The sequence below is a fragment of the Papio anubis genome, chromosome 2 (genome assembly GCF_008728515.1).
Source record: "Papio anubis isolate 15944 chromosome 2, Panubis1.0, whole genome shotgun sequence".
Taxonomy (NCBI): Eukaryota; Metazoa; Chordata; class Mammalia; order Primates; family Cercopithecidae; genus Papio; species Papio anubis.
In genome coordinates, this window is record NC_044977.1 from 107,284,399 (window position 1) to 107,305,677 (window position 21,279).

Sequence of the window (21,279 nt, forward strand, 5' to 3'; positions counted from 1 at the left end):
GTCTTGCTCTGTTGCCCAGGCTGGAATGCAGTGGTGTGATCTCAGCTCACTGCAACCTACACCTCCCAGGTTCAAGTGATTCTCCTGCCTTAGCTTTCCGAGTAGCTGGAATTACAGGCACCCGCCATCATGCCTAGGTATTTTTTTTTTTGTATTTTTAGGAGAGACAGGGTTTCACCGTGTTGGCCAGGCTGGTCTTGAACTCCTGACCTCAAGTAGTCTGCCCACCTCCACCTCCCAAAGTGCTGGGATTACAGGCGTGAGCCACAGCACCCAGTCTCAATCAATCCTACTTCAGCCTCCCATATAGCCGAAACTACAGGCATGCGCCACTGTGCCCTGCCAATTTTTGTATTTTTGGCAGAGGCCGGGTTTTGTCATGTTGCCCAGGCTGATCTCGAACTCCTGAGCTCAAGTGATCTGCTCGCCTCAGCCTCCCAAAATGCTGGGATTACAGGTGTGAGCCAGCACGCCGGACCTTACTTCCACCATTTTGTGGACACTGTTTTAAGGAGAGGTTGCTCAGAACCACCTGGTAGGGGTCTTGGGAACACCTGGCTTTCCTTAAGTTCAGGTCTGCAGGGGACATGTCAGGGTAACACCTAGGGACCAGGCTGGGTGGTCCTGAATAGAAAGTTAAAAAATTATAACTCATATATGACAAGTCTTTTATTATGTTGACTAGAAACATGCTGTGGAAAGTGTGTGTTGTACGCAGAATTTGTAAGAGGAAATAAAGCCTTAACACCGCCCTTTTAAAAAGAATCCCCTCTGGATTAAATTATAAAACACTTGGCTCTGGACTCTGCTTTGTTCTTGGATTTTAATATTTGGCCTCACTACTTAGATCAGGCTTGTCTTTCTCCTCTGGCAACTTTCCAACTTCTTGTTTCAGATTCAGGCAGACCCTGTGTCATTGTTTTGGATGAAAGCATTTATCTTTCGTTATTATTACGACAGGATATGGTTGGCAACAGGAGTTGGCCAGAGGAGGCCAGGGTTAGGCATTTGATGAGCACGAGCCTGGGAGCACTGGGCAACCTTGAATCAGGCAGAGGAAGAGGCCAGACCAGCGGCATCTGCAGGAGGCCGCGACTGGGAGAGGCTGGCACACTCTACCTGGGAACTGAAGATACTCAGAGGAACCCTGACCTGAGGTAAAAGCTGCAGCTTCTCTGTTTTCTGGGCCCTCAGGTATTAACTGGAACCAGAAAGAGGCCACAAGATGGCACGCAAAGCTGGTCTTGTCTGAGGCATGGGCGGATATTCCATTTGCCTCACACTTACCAGGAAGATGCGAAGTCCTGAGTGTGCTCCTTCAGCATGGGTGGGGATCAGGCACTGGCTCAGGAGCTGGAAGTCTGGAACTGTAGTCCCATTCAGCTACTAACTAGCAAAACCCTGGCATCAATACATATTGACTATTATTGTTATGGTGGTTGTTACCTTTGTGTTGTCAAATAAAACATGGAAAATGATACAAACAAATATGTAGCTTAGTGAATTATTATAAGGCACGCAATACCGTTGTAAACACCACTAAGGTCAAGAAATTGAACTTTGCCGACTACTCAACGTCTCTTTCATGTGTTCCCGCCCAAACACAGCCCGGTGAAGGGACATGTTTGGTGTGTACCATCCAGGTTTTGGCTTGGGATATATTTAGTTGGAGGATGCCTCAAATGTTAGACCCTCAAGTGCAGATGTTAAGTAAGCAGTTGAATACCAATATTTATCTAGTTATTGTAGCACAGAGCCTAGAGATAATCCAAGTTATCCAAGTCTAGAGATAATCCAAGTTATCTCTAGGCTTTGTGCTATGATAATTAGATAAATATTGGCTTACTATTTGTTGAAACATCATTGCAACCATCAGAAACATTAAGAAAAGATGTCTATTTCCCAGAATACAAAGAACAGGCAAAGATACATTAGGAAAAGTAAACAAAAAGAAAGCAGGAGTGGCAATAGAAACTCCAGACAAATCAGAAAATTCTTTAAAGAAAAAAATTAACAGGGTAAACAGGGACATTTAATACTAATAAAAGATACAACCAATAGCAAGGATATAACAACACCGTACTTTGAACACAGATTTAGAGCATTAAAATGCATAAAGCAGAGGAGAGTGACTAGGGAGAAGGGTTTGACATCTACATATAGGAGAGAGGTCACAGGAGCTGGGGCCGGGGTATGGCATGGGATCTGTGTTGACCCTACATCTTTCAGTGAGGCCCTCTTAGCCAAGCAGGAGGCCACCAGTGGGGCTAAGTGGGAGTCCTGGAGCCCAGCTCTGGCATATGCAAAAATCTTAGACCCTCTTGAATTCCCACCTTGCTCCTCCTACCCTCCTGTCCTGTCTTATCTTAGTCTCTTTCGTTTACTTGGCTTCATCTCTGCTTCACCTTGACTCTGAAGTCTAAGGGCAGATTCAGTTTAACTAGCTGGACCCTCCATAGTTCTTTTTTATTTATTTATTTATTTTTTTATGAGACGGAGTCTCGCTCTGTCGCCCAGGCTGGAGTGCGGTGGTGTGATCTCGGCTCACTGCAAGCTCCACCTCCCGGGTTCACACCATTCTCCTGCCTCAGCCTCCTGAGTAGCTGGGACTACAGGCACCCACCACTACCTTAGCCTGCCTGGCTAATTTTTTGTATTTTTAGTAGATACAGGGTTTCACCATGTTAGCCAAGATGGTCTCAATCTCCTGACCTCGTGATCCACCCACCTCGGCCTCCCAAAGTGCTGGGATTACAGGCGTGAACCACTGCACCCAGCCAACCCTCCATAGTTCTACTGAACACAGCTCAACATATGACTTTTTTTTTGCTTTTTTGTTTTGTTTTTTTTTTGAGACAGGGTCTCACTCTGTTGCCCAGGCTGGAATGCAGTGGTGAGAACATGGCTCACTGTGGCCTCCACCTCCTGGGCTCAAGCAATCCTCCCGCCTCAGCCTTCCAAGTACAGATGCATGGCACCACATCTGACTAATTTTTTAATTTGTATTTTTTGTGGAGATGAGGTTTCGTCACGTTGCCCAGGCTGGTCTGGAACTTCTTGGCTCAAGCAATTTTCTTATGTTGGTCTCCCAAAGTGCTGGGATTTCAGGCATGAGCCACCACACCTGGCCCAAGCATATAACTTTTGGAAACTGATCTTGGCCGTCTGCCAGGTCTCAATTTAAATTCATGACTATTAATCTTAAAAAGGCTGAGAAAGAAAAGATTAGGTCAAATCGGAAAGTAAAAATCTGCACTCCCATTCATCAGGCTAGGAAACCTAGCCTCTACAAAAAATATAAATTAAAAAACTAGTCAGATGTGGTGCCATGCACCTGTACTTAGAAGGCTGAGGCGGGAGGATTGCTTGAGCCCAGGAGGTGGAGGCTGCAGTGTTCTCACCACTGCATTCCAGCCTGGGCAACAGAGTGAGACCCTGTCCCAAGAAACAAACAAAACAAAAAAGCAAAAAACATTAAAAAGAAACGTTTCTTTAAGTGACTCCGTGCAATTATCAATGTGTCATAAGGATACCCTTCGTGAGTGACTACTTATTCTTACTGAGAAAAATTGTTTTCTAAAAGTCACAGACCATCAGAAACTTTGTTGTTTGCTGTTGTATCAGGAAGAATGAGACATCTCAGAGTTGTCTGGAAGATCTAAATCACTTTGACACTGGGAAGCAGTCTCAATTTCCAACTCAGATATGGGGCTTCTGAATACTACATTCCACATTTATCTTAATTTTGTAGTTCCCAGGGAGAAAAGACTCTGGGTCCACTGTAAAGTCTAGACTTAATGTTTATCCTTTTACAGATAGTCCCACTGTGCTTTGAACCTATCTTGATACTGTTCATTTAAATTTAACCTAAACTTGGGGCAGGTGTGGTGGTGTGAGCCTGTAGTCCCAGCACTTTGGGAGGCTGAGGCGGGTGGATTGCTTGAGCCCAGCAGTTCGAGACCAGCCTGGCCAACATGGCAAAACCCTGTCTCCACTAAAAATACAAAAAATTAGCCAGGTGTGGTGGTGCGAGCCTATAGTCCCAGCTACTTGGGAGGCTGAGGCAGAATCGCTTGAACCTGGGAGGTGGAGGTTGCAGTGAGCTGAGATCGCACCACTGTACTCTAGCCTGGGCAACAGACTGAGACTCTGTCTCAAACAAAACAAAACAAAACTAAACACCTAAACTCCAAATTTTATTGTAATTTTTATTAGAGTGAAATAAACCTATAAATGCATTTGGAAAGAATTGGTCCTTTTAATAATATTTAGTCTTTTCATAAAGGAACTTGGTATATTTAAGTTTTCTTTCAAATCTTTTAGTAAACTTTGTTAGTTTTCTTTATGTTGCTGGTTGCTATTATTCCTAGGCATTTACATATGTTTTATTACCATTGTGAATGGCATTATTTTTCCATTACCTTTTTTTTTGAGACAGAGTTTCGCTCTTATTGCCCAGGTTGCAGTGCAATGGCGCAATCTCGGCTCACTACAACCTCCGCCTCCCAGATTTAAGCGATTCTCCTGCCTCAGCCGCCTGACTAGCTGGGATTACAGGTGTATGCCACCATGCCCGGCTAATTTTTGTAGTTTTAGTAGAGACGGGAGTTTCACCATGTTGCTCAGGCTGGTCTTGAGCTCCTGACCTTGTGATCCGCCTGCCTCGGCCTCCCAAAGTGCTGGGATTACAGGCGTGAGCCACCGCGCCCAGCTGTCAGCTTCTTTATATGCTCCATTATAATCTTATGGGACCACAATTGTATATTCAGTCCATCATCGACTGAAATGTCATTATGCTGGGCATGACCGTACTTGTGACAGTTAATTTTAGATATCAAGTTTACTGGGCTCAGAAATACCTAGCAACCTGGCAAAGCATTACTGTTGAGCGTGTCTGTGAGGTTGTTTCCAGGAGAGCTTAGTGAGTCTGAGTGGACTTGGTAGAGAAGATACACTCTCACTGTGGGTGGGCACCATCCAATCAGCCAGTGGCCCAGAGAAAACAAAAACAGAAGAAAGGTCCATGTCTCTCTATTCTGAGGCTGGGATACAGTCATCTCCTGCCTTGAACAACAGAACTCCAGGATCCCCTGCCTTTGGACTTCAGGACTTACACCAGTCTCCCCACCTTCTGGATTATCAGGCATTTGGCCTTGAACTGAGAGTTATACCATCTTCCCTGGTTCTGAGGCCTTCGGACTCGACCTGAGCTCTCAGCAGTCTGTCATGCGACTTCTCAGTCTCCATAATCATGTGAGCCAATTCCCCTAATAATTTCCCTCCGCTATGCCTCTCTAGGTATCCTTTTGGTTCTGTCTCTCCGGAGTCCATCATCAGCTGAAATATCATTATGCTGGGTATGACTGTAATTGTGATGGTTAATTTTAGATGTCAAGTTTACTGGGCTAAGAAATACCTAGCAACCTGGTAAAGCATTACTGTTGGGTGTGAGAGAACGCTAACTAATACACTCCTATAACTTCCTATTAAAATCATGGGATTTTAATAATGACAGTTATTACTACTTAACTAAGACCTGCAAAGGTAATGAAAATACTTCAGGATCCAACGTTAGATGCATGGTCTGTAGACACCGGGCTAATTTGAGACGTGCTGTGGCAATTCGGTGTAGACCTACCCTGACTCATCCTCTGAGAAGATGCTAGTGACCGAGTTTTGGAAACCATTTCTTCTGTGCCCCCAAAGCACATCTGAAACAATAGACGTTTTTCGGTGAGGGGAAGACATGAATGTTTGCCATGACGTTGTTTTCCCCTGGGTAGGGAGGAGGATGAAGATAGACTATCTGCAGTATCTCCAGAAATGAGAATGTCAGGGATAAGTGGGGTTTCCAAGGTTTACAAAGGATGGTTGTTGGATCGTTGTGGGATCTCAGACGCCTGGGAGGAGGAAGTGGGAGGACTATAGACTGTCTCCTGTCCATCCCCTCATTGACGACTTGGGTTATTGAGCCACTAGAAGTACAAAGGTGAAGTGGGAGGATTATAGAATGTCTCCTGTCCATCCCCTCATTGACGACTCGGGTTATTGATAGCATTAGGAGTACAAATGTAATAGCCACCACCGGAGGCTTCCTGCTCACGGATATGAAGTGGGAGATGCACCAAAATAAACACACAGCACTCACAGTGGACTCTAAGAGGCCACTCCTCTTCCAGAGCCCCCTCCCACACACCTATTCTAAGTAATTTCTAACCCTGTGATTATTCACAGAAAGAAGAAGAATAGAAGTTGCTGGCATTTGTAGTAACAGGATGAGAAAGTGCGAGACTTCCTGTTATGTGTGTGTGACAGCTGGTGATAAGTGGAGGGCCCTGCACAGGAAATCCGCTCAGCTTCTGCAATGGGGCCTGCCTGACACTTGGGCGCTCCTTCAGTCTCGATGTTGATGGCAGGACAAAGGGGCGCCTGGACCATGGGTGACGTGGTTGAGAAGAGTTTGGAAGGGCCTCTGGCACCTTCTACAGATGAGCCCTCCCAGAAAAGAGGAGACTTGGTGGAGATCCTAAATGGGGAAAAGGTCAAATTTGACGACGCGGGACTCTCCTTAATTCTTCAGAATGGCCTGGAGACCCTGCGAATGGAAAACGCTCTGACAGATGTCATCTTGTGTGTGGACATTCAGGAATTCTCCTGCCACCGCGTGGTACTTGCCGCGGCCAGCAACTATTTCAGGTCAGCATGCCTAGGACCAGACTCAAATTGGGTGCAAGTTGCAAGGAAGAGGTGTGTTAGTGTGAGAGTCCAATCTTAAAGAGTTGGCCTTGATGTTTACAGTTTTCATATATATTAAGGCTTGTGTGTCTACTTAAAATAGAAGAAAGGACACTATCACGCTTTATTTATTTATTTATTTATTTATTTTTGAGACGGAGTTTCGCTCTTGTTGCCCAGGGTAGAGTGCAATGGCGCAATCTCGGCTCACGGCAACCTCCGCCTCCCGGGTTCAAGCGATTCTCCTGCCTCAGCCTCCTGAGTACCCGGGGTTACAGGCATGCGCCACCACACCCAGCTAATTTTGTATTTTTAGTAGAGATGGGATTTCTCCATGTTGTTCAGGTTGGTCTTGAACTCCCGACCTCAGGTGATCCACCTGCCTCAGTCTCCCAAAGTGCTGGGATTACAGGTGTGAGATGCTGTGCCTGGTTTATCACACTTTACATTTTAGGATTTAGGCCACATTAAAAGACAGATTGGCATCATTTAAAAGCAATGTTTACGTTCTATAGTAAACCTTCTGTGTATATGTCCTTGTTCCAAAGGATGGAAATTTACTCTAGTCATGGGATTTTTTTCCCCCTTGGTCTGACTAATGTGTTGGAAATATAATGTTGTCTTTGTTAATCAACAGACATAGAGAAAAAGGATGTGGCCCCTCTTTTGGAGTTATCAAATGACTTGTTACAAATTAGGGGCTTCTGTGTGTGTAAGCAGTGTGGGGAAAGGGAAAGCAGTTACAAAGATGCTTTAGAGGGGAGAGGCCTCTAGTTACAATAAACTGGTGGTCTCATAGTGGGAAGACCTGAAGTCAGGAGACCTGGCTCCTTCTCGACAGTGAAACTTTAGGCAAATCACAAAGTGCTCTGAATGTCTGTTTTGTCATCTGTAAGGTGAGGACAATGATGATCACCTTTCAGAGTTGTCATAATTAAACAAGAGCGTGAAAAGGGTCTTATACAGTGTCTAGCATATAGTAAATAGATGCTCAATATATCTTTCTTGGAATTCTTTTCCTGATTCTGCTTGGTTCAGATAAGGATGACTCATTGAGTGTTTCCCATGAGCACGTCCCTGGGGTAGGAACTGTATAGTGCCGGGAACCCAGTGAATACATCTGGACTCGGTGTTCTCCATATCAGCATGGACATGGGGGAACCAGCTTGCAAGGGCAATGTGGATAATGAAGAAGGTATTTGGGAACTTGAAAAGAAATACCCTTAGAATTCTTCTTAATGAGACTCTTCTTAACTTTTGATTCTGGCTGAGGAAATTGAAAACGATTAACCTGTGAAAGCATTATGGAAGGTCTTTCTTTCCTTTTCTTTCTTTCTTTCTTTCTTTCTTTCTTTCTTTCTTTCTTTCTGTCTTTCTGTCTTTCTGTCTTTCTGTCTTTCTTTCTCTCTCGAGGTGCTTGGGGGAAAACCTTTCTTTGTAATTAATAGAGCAGGATCAGCAGGTTGCTGTGGGACTCATTAGGTCTCCTGTGTCGATAAGACAAGGGGATATCTGGGTTTGAGAGAAGTAGTGGCTGTTGTGCGCCAGACAGACACAGTTATCTGATTTTATTTTTGTAACAGCATGATGAAGGTGGCTGATATCTCCTTTCACAGATGAGGAAATGAAAACTCAGCATTACATATCTGGTCAGTGCTGGAGCAGGGATTGGGTATGTTCTAAAAATCCTTGTTACTGCAGTGCAAGCTGCCACTAGGTTTGGGGCTTCATTCCACGGGAAGTGTGTAAAATGTAAGTGTAACACAGACATCAAAATGGGTTGATATAAACACATTGTTTTCTCCACCAACCTTGATCACCTGCTTTCACGTTGACTGCAGCCCCTCTCAGGAGTGAGTAAAGTCAAGTTAGCTCAATGCCCTGGGGATGCACATTTAGGTTTATCCTTTTGTATCCCTTGCTATCATAAAATGCGTACCTGGAAGCAGTTTTGTTAGTGGGTGCGCCTGGCTGTGGACCAAGCCCGCTGGCTGTGTGCCCTTGAGTTGATCACTGGTCTTCTCTGGTCTTTGGGTTTCTCATCCTAAATGGGAATTTGGGCTCGGGTCCTTCCAGTCCTGCTGATCTAGGATGCTTAGGGAAGGTCTCTGCCGGTCATCAGAGGAGGCGATGGCAATGAGAAGCTGGAGAACATGAGGGCGTAGGCATCTGACTGTGTATACAGAGCCTCTCCCAAAACTGCCTAGTCATGAGAGGAAATTCCTTCAATTCTTCTCTTCAGAGCAGTGACTTTTCCTTCTTCTCTTGGGATTTCCAACATGACTTTCCTTCTACAATGAATACTGTCCTGGAGACAGGATTCTTTTTTCCGGTGCTACTATTCATATCAACTCCTGTTTGTGGAGCGCTTACTGTGGGCCAGGCCTTGTAGCTTCCGTATCACACACTCTCATCCACTCCACCCTCACAGCGACCTGACAAGGCAGGGAGTCCTATCCCCAGCCTACCGATGAGGAACCAAAGTCTAGAGTGTCACGGCGAATAAAAAGTAGCCAAACTGGGATTTAGACCTAGGGCTGATGTTAAATCTGACATGGTCTCACTGCCTCTCTCGCTTTACGTCTAAGGTTTCGAAAGGGGTTCTTTTTACGCTCAGGTTTAGGGAGGTCAGAGAGTCTCTCTGTCTTGGAGTCTTTTTTTTCTTGAGACGGAGTCTTGCTCTGTTGCTCCGGCTGGAGTGCAGTGGCACAATCTCTGCTCACTGCAAACTCCACCTCTCGGGTTCACGCCATTCTCCTGCCTCAGCCTCCCAAGTAGCTGGGACTACAGGCACCTGCTGCCACACCCGGCTAGTTTTTTGTATTTTTAGTAGAAACGGGGTTTCACCATGTTAGCCAGGATGGACTCAATCTCCTGACCTTGTGATCTGCCCACCTCGGCCTCCCAAAGTGCTGGGATTACAGGCGTGAGCCACTGCGCCCAGCCAGTCTGGGAGGCTTTCAACACAGCGCTCTGTGCTTCCGAGGGCCTGGAAGCTGGTTGTAAAATTATGTCATTTTTTTTCCTTTACTCATTGAGAAAATAAATACTTTTCACTAAGGGATCGACAATAGTTTATTAAACAGTACCCTATGGACAGACATTTGGACCATTTCTAATTCACATTTTGCTATCACAAACAAAGTTGTAAGGAATAACTTGAAACATGGGTTTTTTTTCATACACATTTCTTTTTTTTTTTAAATTTATTATTATTATTATTATACTTTAAGTTCTAGGGTACATGTGCATAACGTGCAGGTTTGTTACATATGTATACTTGTGCCATGTTGGTATGCTGCACCCATCAACTCGTCAGCACCCATCAACTCGTCATTTACATCAGGTATAACTCCCAATGCAATCCCTCCCCCCTCCCCCCTCCCCATGATAGGCCCCGGTGTGTGAGGTTCCCCTTCCCGAGTCCAAGTGATCTCGTTGTTCAGTTCCCACCTATGAGTGAGAACATGCGGTGTTTGGTTTTCTGTTCTTGTGATAGTTTGCTAAGAATGATGGTTTCCAGCTGCATCCATGTCCCTACAAAGGACACAAACTCATCCTTTTTTATGGCTGCATAGTATTCCATGGTGTATATGTGCCACATTTTCTTAATCCACTCTGTCACTGATGGACATTTGGGTTGATTCCAAGTCTTTGCTATTGTGAATAGTGCTGCAATAAACATACGTGTGCATGTGTCTTTATAGCAGCATAATTTATAATCCTTTGGGTATATCCCCAGTAATGGGATGGCTGGGTCATATGGTACATCTAGTTCTAGATCTTTGAGGAATCGCCATACTGTTTTCCATAATGGTTGAACTAGTTTACAATCCCACCAACAGTGTAAAAGTGTTCCTATTTCTCCACATCCTCTCCAGCACCTGTTGTTTCCTGACTTTTTAATGATCGCCATTCTAACTGGTGTGAGATGGTATCTCATTGTGGTTTTGATTTGCATTTCTCTGATGGCCAGTGATGATGAGCATTTTTTCATGTGTCTGTTGGCTGTTTCATACACATTTCTTAAAGGGGGTTTGCTGAGTCAAATGTATCTGCAGTCTTAGCGGTTATTGCAACTTCTCCTTGATCGGGGTTGAATCATGTTGCATTCCCCCACGGCATCACCAAAAGAGGGTGTCATCCAACTGTTGAATTTTTACCAATCTGATAAATGAGAAAGAATATCTCAATTTAGCTTTAATTTACATTTTTCTTATTTTTAATAAGATCAAACATCTCTTCATAAATTTAGGGGGCATCTGCAGTTCTTTTTTTAGTGAATTGTCTCTTCACTGCCTTTCTGTTTTTCATGTATTTTTTAAATAATTAAATCTTATTTTTTATTAAAGATATGCAAATAGTAAACAAAGCATTAAATAGTATTTAAAGGCTTATAATGAAAAACAAAAATTCCTCTTTCCTCCTCCACCCTGTCTCATGCGCCAAAGGATACCATTTTCAATTTCTATTTGTTTCTTCTGGCACTAGCTCTATATTTCTGCAAAATACACTTATGCTGCTCTTTCTTGATTTTTCTGTTAGACATCATTTACTGATTTCAAATAAGGATTTAGTATCTCTACCTAACCCTCTTACCATATGCTTTCCTTCCCTGTAATCTTTCAACATAATGTTATCACAACAAGAGTTTACATTATTATGTTCATGAAAATCTTGTTCTCTGTTGAGCCAAATTGCTCAATGATAGCATTTCCTTTCTTGTAAACCTTTTTGTCTTTCCTGAAGTTATTAATTCACTCATTTTTTCATTTGCTTTGTTTTTGGCGTGTCTTTTGCTCACAGCCTTACAAAAACCTTTCATGTGATCCAGTGCATCAAAGAATCTACCAGTTCCATTTCCTCAGAATCTTCCTGCCTTGTATCATCTTATGTATGTTCCCTGGATTTGCAGGCTGGCTAGGATTCAGCTGCTTCTCCATCATTCCCTGGGACTGTCTGCTATGCTGAATGGAGCCTTCTCTCTTCAACCCCTATCTTCCTCTTACCCTCTTACCCTGATGAGCACATTCTAAAATAACTTCCTAAGAAAGAGTGCATGGAAAGCCTGCCTGCCTGCCTTCCTTCCTTCCTTCCTTCCTTCCTTCCTTCCTCCCTCCCTCCTTCCCTTCCTCCCTCCCTCCCTTCCTCCCTCCCTCCCTTCCTCCCTTCCTTCCTTCCTTCTCTGAGACGGAGTCTTGCTCTGTCGCCCAGGCTGGAGTGCAGTGGCACCATCTCGGCTCACTGCAAGCTCCGCCTTCTGGGTTCACGCCATTCTCCTGCCTCAGCCTGTCGAGTAGTTGGGACTACAGGTGCCCGCCACCACGCCCGACTAATTTTTTTTTTTTTTTTTGTATTTTTAGTAGAGACGGGGTTTCAGCCTGTCAGTGAGGAGAGTCTCGATCTCCTGACCTCGTGATCCACCCGTCTTGGCCTCCCAAAGTGCTGGGATTACAGGCGTGAGCCACCGCGCCCACCCATAGGAAGTTATTTTTAAGGCCTTGCGTATATTTTTGTTTTGTTTTGAGACAGGGTCACGGTCTGTTGCCCAGGCTGGAGTGCAGTGGCTTGATCACGGCTCACTGCAGCCTCCCTGAGTTCAAGCAATTCTTCCACCTCAGCCCCTAAGTAGCTGGGACCACAGGCGTGTACCACGATGCCCGGCTAATTTTTAAAAAAAAATTTTTTTTGAGACGGAGTCTCATTCAATCGCCCAGGCTGAAGTGCGGTGGTGCGATCTCGGCTCATTGCAAGCTCCACCTCCCAGGTTCACGCCATTCTCCTGCCTCAGCCTGCCGAGTAGCTGGGACTACAGGCGCCCGCCACCACGCCCGGCTAATTTTTTTGTATTTTTAATAGAGACAGGGTTTCATTCTGCTAGCCAGGATGGTCTCGATCTCCTGACCTCATGATCTGCCCGCCTCGGCCTCCCAATGTGCTGGGAGTACAGGCGTGAGCCACCGCGGCCGGCCAGTTTTTGTATTTTTTTAAGTAGAGATGGGGTTTCACCATGTTGGCCAGGCTGGTCTCGAACTCCTGACTTCAGGTGATCCACCTACCATGGCCTCCCAAATTGCTGGGATTACAGCTGTGAGCCACCCGCCACGCCTGGCCTTTCTTTGATTTTAAATAACATTTTGATATTTCACAATGATGTGCCTTGGAGGTGTGTGTGTGTGTGTGTGTGTGTGTGTGTGTGTGTGTTTTACTCCAACCATTTTGCTATGCATTTGATGAACCTTTTTAATCTGGAGAGTCACATCCTTTAATCCTAAATATTTCCTCATATTACTCCCCGGTAATTACATGGTCGCTATTTTCCTTGTTCTCTATTTCTGGATCACTTACTCAGTAGATGTGGACTTCTAGAACAGTCTCTAGCTTTCTCATCTTCTCTCTCCTGTTGTCCATCCTCTTACCTTTCTGTTTTACTTTCTGGAAGATTTTCTCAATTTTATCTTCCAACCTGTTGAGAATCTCAGTTTTTAACTTTCAAGACTTTTTTCTTGTTTTATTTATGAAGCTTCCTTTTTATAACATCCTGTTCTTGTTTCATGTGGTCATATTTTCACCTAATCTCTTTGAGGTTTATATTTTTTTTAAAAACCACTCTTCTGTGTTTGTTTGTTTCTTTACTGTTTGTTTCCCTGTATTTTTCTCTTTGTTTAGTCTCTTTTATTCTATTTTATTTATTTATTTATTTATTTCCTAGAGACAAGGGCTCCCTATGTTGCCCAGATTGTCTCAAACTCCTGGGCTCAAACCATCCTCCTGACCCGGCCTCCCAAAGTGCTAGGATTACAGGCATGAGCCACCACACCTGGCCTCTGTCTTTTGTTTTAGAGGCTATACTTAAATATCTGGTAGTCTTTAGATATCTATTCATATTTAAGAGTCAAGCACTAACATGGTGAAACCCCATCTCTACTAAAAATACAAAAAATTAGCCAGGCGTGGTGGCATGCACCTGTAGTCCCAGCTACTCGGGAGGCTGAGGCAGGAGAATCTATTGAATACGGGAGGCGGAGGTTGCAGGGAGCTGAGATCACGCCCCTGCACTCCAGCCTGGGCAACAGAGTAAAGTGAGACTCTGTCTCAAAAAAAAAAAAAAAAAAAGTCAAGCACTAAAGAGCCAAATGGTTGCTGGGGTGGGATGGGGTGGGGTGAAGGCTTTGCAATGTAGTCATGGGACATTGAGCTCACTTTACTATTAGAAATTCACAAACGCTAGTGTGTTAAGCTCTTTGCCTTGGTGCCTTTCAGTATTTCCTTGGGTCTTACTTTCTTGTTCTCTTGTGTGTGATCACCCCTGATTTTTGCAAAGACCTACTCCCCTAAAGAACAAGGAAAATGCAGAGGAAGTTTGTAGAAATTGCTGTTATTACCCAGTAACAATTCAGATTTTTGTTAGAGAGACAATGAAACCAATGGCTTGTGTCATTTTTTTATATGAGGGAGAAAACCTGTTTGGCCACTCGTTATCCTATTGTCTCTGCCACAAACGGATTCAAACCCCAACCACACACATAGAAAAACCAGTTTCAACAACGTATTTGTAGTGTCAGATGACCATGGAGTGGGAATATGTCAACCTAGAAATGTAACCTGGTGGCTGTAAACAGGGGCTACATTAGTAACTCAGACAATGTATTTCCCTTTGGGGGCTTATTTAAAGTCTTGAGTGGAATGAGGAAGTTAGGAAAAAATGTATAGCTGACACTGAGTAAAGTAAAAGGGATAATAAAGCTTAAAAAGTCATCTATAACATATGTTTGAGTGTCAAACAGCCAGTATCAAGGTATTCAAATATTTTCACAGCAGAAACATTTGGGGAAGCATTGATTTAACATTTATAACGTATTTTTAAATTTTATAAGACTACTCAGCCAGGTGCGGTGGCTCACACTTGTAATCCCAACACTTTGGGAGACTGAGGCGGGCAGATCATGAGGTCAAGAGATCGAGACCATCCTGGCCAACATAGTGAAACGTCATCTCTACTAAAAAATACAAAAATTAGCTGGGCATGGTGGCACGCACCTGTAGTCTCAGCTACTGGGGAGGCTAAGGCAGGAGAATCACTTGAATGTGGGAGGTGGAGGTTGCAGTGAGCCAAGATCTTGCCACTGCACTCCAGCCTGGTGACAGAGCAAAAAAAAAAAAAGACTACTCATGTTTTTTAGAAGTCTACTAAGAAAATGCCATTTGTGTAATGCTTTTGGGCATGTCTCTAAACCAAAGTCATTGCATAGTGCACAAGAACCCCGTCTCCCAACGGATCTCCATCTAAACCACTGGTTCTCACCATCTGGGAAGCCCAACTCACTGCAAATTATGGCACACTCTATAAGTGACAGTGACCTGTGAGGGCAGCCATGCTGTGATTCCCAGAGTTGGCAGAGGGAGGGGAATCATAGTGATGAGGGGAGGGGTTATCAGGCTTTCCTCTGCCCTGTCTCATGACTGGCCCTTCCTACATGCATAGAAAAGCTTCCAAGCTGAGGCTGAGTCAACAGCAAGCTCCTTTGTTGATGCTGCTGCCTTGAATCTTTGTCCGGACTCTCGCTCCTGTCTTGTAAGCCCATCTCTAGGTCTGGTTCCTTGAGGCTACGTTGAGAGGACTTTGCCCACCAGCTACAAAAATCAGGCATGAGGCCAGGAATGGGAAGGGTATTGTGAGCACAATCTATGCACTTGTTAATCATTATTACATATTAGCCAATTACTTCATGGCAGAAAAGTGGAGCAAGAGACTACTCTTAAGCCACACGTAGATATCGTAATCCTGAGCTTTTTCTCCGTAATGGGGTAAGATGTTAGAAAAGAGTCAGCGAGTCCAGGTGATAGAATAAGTGCCAAGCACATATACACCGTGGAATACTATGCAGCCATAAAAAGGAATGAGATCATGTCCTTTGCAGGGATATGGATGAAGCTGGAAACCATCATTCTCAGCAAACTAACACAGGGACAGAAAAACAAACACCGTAGGTTCTCACTCATAAGTGGGAGTTGAACAATGAGAACACATGGACACAGGGAGGGGAACATCACACACCAGGGCCTGTCGGTGGGTGCAGAGCGAGGGGAAGGAGAGCATTAGGACAAATATGCATTCAGGGCTTAAAACCTAGATGATGGGTTGATGGGTGCAGCAAACCACCATGACACATGCATACCTATATAACAAACCTGTACATTCTGCACATGTATCCTGGAATTTAAAGTAAAATTTAAAAAAATTTTTAAAAAAGAGAATAAGTGCCAAGAAAAACAAAAATGAGTTAAGGCCATGTAGGTCTGTATTAAAAATCTGGCTAATAGCAAATGCGTTGAGGATTGCTGTTGCCACAGTGGGTACACTTGAGAACTCAAGTGAAGCCGATGATTTTAACACCAGGGTCAGGCCCTATATGTTCCACTTTTAATATTTTCCAACATTGTGGATCAGAACCAATATGATAGTGAATATTTCAGTATTATATATCTATAATCCCTTATCTGCAGTTCCAAAATTCCCAAAGTGCTGATGAATGTAAAATTTTTCATAACTTATTTCATGGCTAAATCCAATTTGAATGGCACTTGTCAGGTCGGGGCACCTGTCCTGAACTGAGGTGAAGTTACTTACAGAGCCATTTTTTTTTTTTTTTTTTTTTTTTGAGATGGAGTCTTGCTCTGTTGCGCAGGCTGGAGTTCAGTGGTACGATCTCGACTCACTGCAACCTCCACCTCCCGGGTTCAAGCGATTCTCCTGCCTCAGCCTCCTGAGTAGCTGGGATTACAGGTGCCCACCACCATGCCCGGCTAATTTTTGTATTTTTAGTAGAGACGGGGTTTCACCATATTGGCCAGGCTGGTTTCGAACTCCTAACCTCAAGTGATCTGCCCGCCTCAGCCTCCCAAAGTGTTGGGATTACAGGCGTGAGCCACCGCTCCCGACCTCAGTCTTCATTTATTCCACTTAGGGCGACATTCGTGTACTCACTGCTGAAGTACTAATGCATTAGATTAAAGAGTGCTGGAGGTGCTATATAATATTTAAGATATGCTAATATCCAAAGAATTCTGCACGGCAAAGCACATCTGGCTTCCAGATTTTTGGGTAAGGGATTATGAGGCTTTCTGATAACGTTAACAGTTTTTGTTTTGGTGTTATTTGTCTACTTTTTCTCACATGCATATCTTTCCAGAGTTTACATGCAATTTTGCATCTTGCTTTGCCCCCTCTTTTCATTATAATATTTTTCCTACGGTGCTCCATACTTTTCATAATGACTATTTATCATATTGCTACCAGTTTCAACAGAGGCATAATATGAAAATCTTTCTCTCACTGTGGACATTTATTGCTTCCAGTATTTTGTTTTTATAAGTGATGTGGTAATCTTTGTATTAAGCATTTTTTCTCAGTTTGGAATATGGATGGCCAACATTTTTTCAGGCACTTTACTGGATTCTTTTTATTTCATTCAATCTTCATAATGTCAAGTAGATAGCATGGTGTCCATTTCATCCTCGGGGGAGCTCACTTTAATGGGAAGTGGTTTCCCCATGATGTCTAAACTGAAAACAGGCCTTGTCATAGAGAACAGAAATGTGGCTAACAGGTCATTTCCTATGACCCCTAAGCTCCCCAAGACTCTTTTGCTAGTGTAGGCTACATAAGCTGAAAATGAGGAGGAAATGTAAAAATTGGAGCCTCCTTGTGCTCATACATACATGCACAGGCAGGATACTGTTGGAACATTCATTCCAGTTTATGTCTGGGGGCTGAGGTGACAGGCCTCCGTGGCAGCAAGGACCCAGCATGCCTTAGGACATCAGTCTGGATCAAAGGGTTAAAAAAGAAATAAGGAAGCAGGGTCAGGGTGTGCAAGGTGAAAAGATAGTGTGCTCTGAAAATAAACATCACTGCGGCTAGAACCAGAAACTTGGTATAGCGGAAAGAATTTATGGTACTGGGTGCAGTGGCTCATGCCTGTAATCCCAGCACTTCGGCAGGCTGAGGCTGGTGGATCACCTGAGATCAGGAGTTCAAGACCAGCCTGGCCAACATGGCAAAACCCCTTCTCTACTAAAAGATGCAAAAATTAACCACGTGCAGTGTTGTGCGCCTGTAATCCCAGCTACTTGGGAGGCTGAGGCAGGAGAATCGCTTGAACCCGGGAGGCAGAGGTTGCAGAGAGCTGAGATCATGCCACTGCATTCCAGCCTGGGTGACAGAGCAAGAGATTCTGTGAAAAAAAAAAAAAAAAAAAAGATTTGTGGCACTGGGATTTCAGTCCAGACTCTGCCACTTGTTGGCTATGTAAATCTTGGAGGAATTGTTTGGCTTCTCTGAGGCTCAACACCGATGTCTACAATAGAGTGAGGCTAACAATTTATGTCTACCGATCCCAGCAAGTTGTGAAATGCAAATACTAAAATGGATTCATTTATTAATTTATTTGCCCCAACACTTTATGCATGGTAATAAGTCAGATTTCTTGGTTCTGAGAAACAGAAATCAACTCTAGCTTATTTGAGAAGAGAAATTTATGTAAATGATAGTAGGAACTCACAAAATCCCCACAGAAGTTTGGAGAACCAAACCCAGAAGACAAACAGGTGCAAGGGAGGCCAGACAGGGGCCGGGACCACAGCCCGAAGCCACCCAGGACTCCTGTAGGGGGGACTTCCCTGCTGTTGTACAATGCTGGGGCCACAGCTGCACAGCTGCAGCCACTGGTGCTGCTGTCAGGGCTGTCTCTGGAAGCTGGAGGCTGCTGCTGCTTGTCCTGCCTCCACCCAAGCAGGCTCTCCTCCGTCCAGGCTTCTTGGTATCACTGGCTTCCAATTCAAAACTATTCGCTAGGCCTGCAATAGGCGCAGAAGAGATGTTAAAGTACCATGAAAACTACACAGTTATGAGGGGATTCCATGACCCTTGTCACAAAGGCATCAGAGATCTGGATCCTGAGACCCAAATAGGCAAGAAGGTAATTATTAGCACTTTCATTCCTCTGCTCCCTGCAAAACTGTGAGTAGTCCTGGGTACACTTGTGGGGATGCATGAAGGCATCATCCATCATCGGTGGACTAAAAGCAGGTTGAAAATGCAAGCCATGTGAAGGCAGTGACCACCATATTCTTCTCCTTGATGCCACTGCAATGGCTGGCACTCAGCAGACATCCTGTACATGCATGAAGTGAACAAACACTTGGATATTCCTCCTGCAGGTCCAGTCACTGATTAAGTAGCATCCTGGCCAGAGCAGGAAGTCCTCACAGAGTTCGGTGGGAAGCTATTGTGCAACTTTAGAAAAGGGAAAGATGATCAAATGTGGCTATCACAGGAAAAATGGGAAGGAACAGTTACAAAATCCAAAATGCCTCAGAATATTCTGGATTCAAGCAGTCGCTCATGTGACCACCTGCATATAGATGTGCCATGCATACAATGTGACTCTTGCAGTCCTTTTTTTTTTTTTGCACTGGGAGTGGGGAGAGGGGGCGTTCTGCACCAGGGCAGAAGTGCGATCAGGTCCTTTGATTTTTCAAGGAAGTGTCATCTCTGTCACCCCTACCCCTGGTGTCTACAGCATGTGGATCTTATTTCAATCAAGATTAGAAAATCTATTCTTCAATTTTAAATAATCTTCCATGCCAGGCTTTGTTAAAAACCTTCCCAACTAAAACACAACAGAGAAATATTTTCATCATTCGTAGCTCAAGCTCTATCCCTGCATCAAACCCACGGATATGCAACTGTCTCTCCATGAAAATGTTTTTTCAGGACAAGGATCTAACATGGTAAACACCAAACAGTCCATGAGAAGAGCTGGCCACATGCAGAGCCTTTGTGCTTTTGGTAAAACTGCCATGAGCTCAGCATCCATTTGTGCTGCTCCATGTTCCTTTATTGGTGGTGAGCAGTCTTTTCGTTTCAAGGGATAGGAAATCAAGTCAATCAGCTTAGGCAAAGAGAAAAGTATTTGGTCACATTATCAAATCATAGAAGGGCTGGGGTGCAGCAGAGCCCAGGGAGAAGGGGAACCAGGCCCTTGCACGCAGCGCTGGTGCTCTTTCTCCACCTCTCACTTTGCTTCTCTCTCAGGTTGGATTTCTCAGGTTGACTTCTGCCACACTGTTGGGGGTTTGCCTGTTGGTTGCTATGAGACTCCTAGCCTTGGCTCTAGAGGGAAAATGAGGGACTTTCTCTACCTGTGGCTTGAAAAACCCCTGGGAAAGACTCTGATTGGCTCAGCTCCATTCAGTTACCCATTCCTAGGCTAATCACTGTGCCAGGGAGGTGGGGCACAATGATCAGCCCAGCCTAGGTTAGGAGTCCACCCTTGGCCAAAGAGCTGTGTGTGCATGCGTGTGTGTGTGTGTGTGTGTGTGTGTGTGTGTGAGAGAGAGAGAGAGAGAGAGAGAGACAGACAGACAGACAGATAGACAAGCAGAAGACAGAAAGGTGGAGAGGTCTGTATTGATGTGAGAGCTCCCGCCTGAGCCACATGATTTGGGGCCTGGGTGGGGAGAAGAGAATTTCCCGATATGGAGAGATGCTGGACAAAGGGAAAAATAAAGTCCTCTAAAGAGGAATAACGAACATTGCTTTACTTTCTTATTAGGCAATTTGTCGTACTTTTGCCTTTGCTGTGGTTGTCAGGAAGCTCCGTGGGTTAACTTTCCTTAGCCTTGGTTTCAGTGATATATTCTCCTTCCACTTTAATTCCTTAATTCTTGTCTTCTTATTTTTATTGTTACTGTTTTGTGTTTTATGATACTTCTGCTTCTTTTGTAAAAGCCTTCTTAAATTCTTTTGGTGAGGCCATCTCGTATAAAGATAAGTCTCCTTTGCTGTGAAAGAGTATCATTTAGGCAACCTACAAGTCCTCTGCCAGCTGTAAAGGCCAGCATTCTTTTATTGTATTTAACTTCTATGGAAAACTTTAAGGTCACAATAATTACAAGAGTGCTGATACTGCTATGGCTTTTTTTTTTTCTTGAGACTGAGTTTCACTCTTGTCAACCAGGCTGGAGTGCAATGGCCTGATCTCAGCTCACTGCAAACTCTACCTCCCAGGTTCAAGCGATTCTCCTGCCTCAGCCTCCCAAGTAGCTGGGACTGCAAGCGGGTGCCACTATGCCCGGCTAATTTTGTATTTTTAGTAGAGATGGGGTTGCACCATGTTGGCCAGGCTGGTCTCAAACTCTTGATCTCAGGTGATCCGCCCGCCTCGGCCTCCCAAAGTGCTGGGATTACAGGCGTGAGCTACCGTGCCCAGCCTCGTGCTATGGCTTTAAAACACAATCAAACCAAAACTAAGAGGTTGCATCACAGCCCTTTCTGAAGAGATGCTCTGGGATCTATAATAAATAATAGACACTCAGCAGGTTTGCATATAATGATTCAGGTCCAGAGTCAAGTAAGACCTTATTGGATTGAAAAGATCATGTGTCTTGTAGAGTAAGCTCAGGTTTATAGAGGGCTGAGTGTCAAGGGCGTTTTGGTGTTGGGGGAATTATGGGAGAAGTAGAGGCCCAGTGGATAAC

The 21,279-nt window shown here is 44.3% G+C and overlaps 1 protein-coding gene across 4 annotated transcripts in view; it reads left to right on the plus strand.

Annotated features, from left to right (window-relative positions):
* Window positions 1-6,320: 6,320 nt before the first annotated feature.
* Window positions 6,321-21,279, plus strand: part of KLHL6 (kelch like family member 6) — a 67,923-nt gene continuing 52,964 nt past the window's right edge. The window contains exons 1-2 of one of the 4 annotated variants that reach the window (XM_021934623.2): window positions 6,581-6,696; window positions 8,319-8,407. Coding sequence is in view for 2 of the 4 variants with exons in the window: in XM_021934621.2 (XP_021790313.1) it covers window positions 6,404-6,747 (344 nt within the window). In the remaining 2 variants the exon portion in view is untranslated. Of the gene's footprint in view, window positions 6,748-8,318; window positions 8,408-21,279 lie in introns of all 4 variants that reach the window. The other 3 variants (XM_021934622.2, XM_021934621.2, XM_003894765.5) reach the window with 3 other exon arrangements.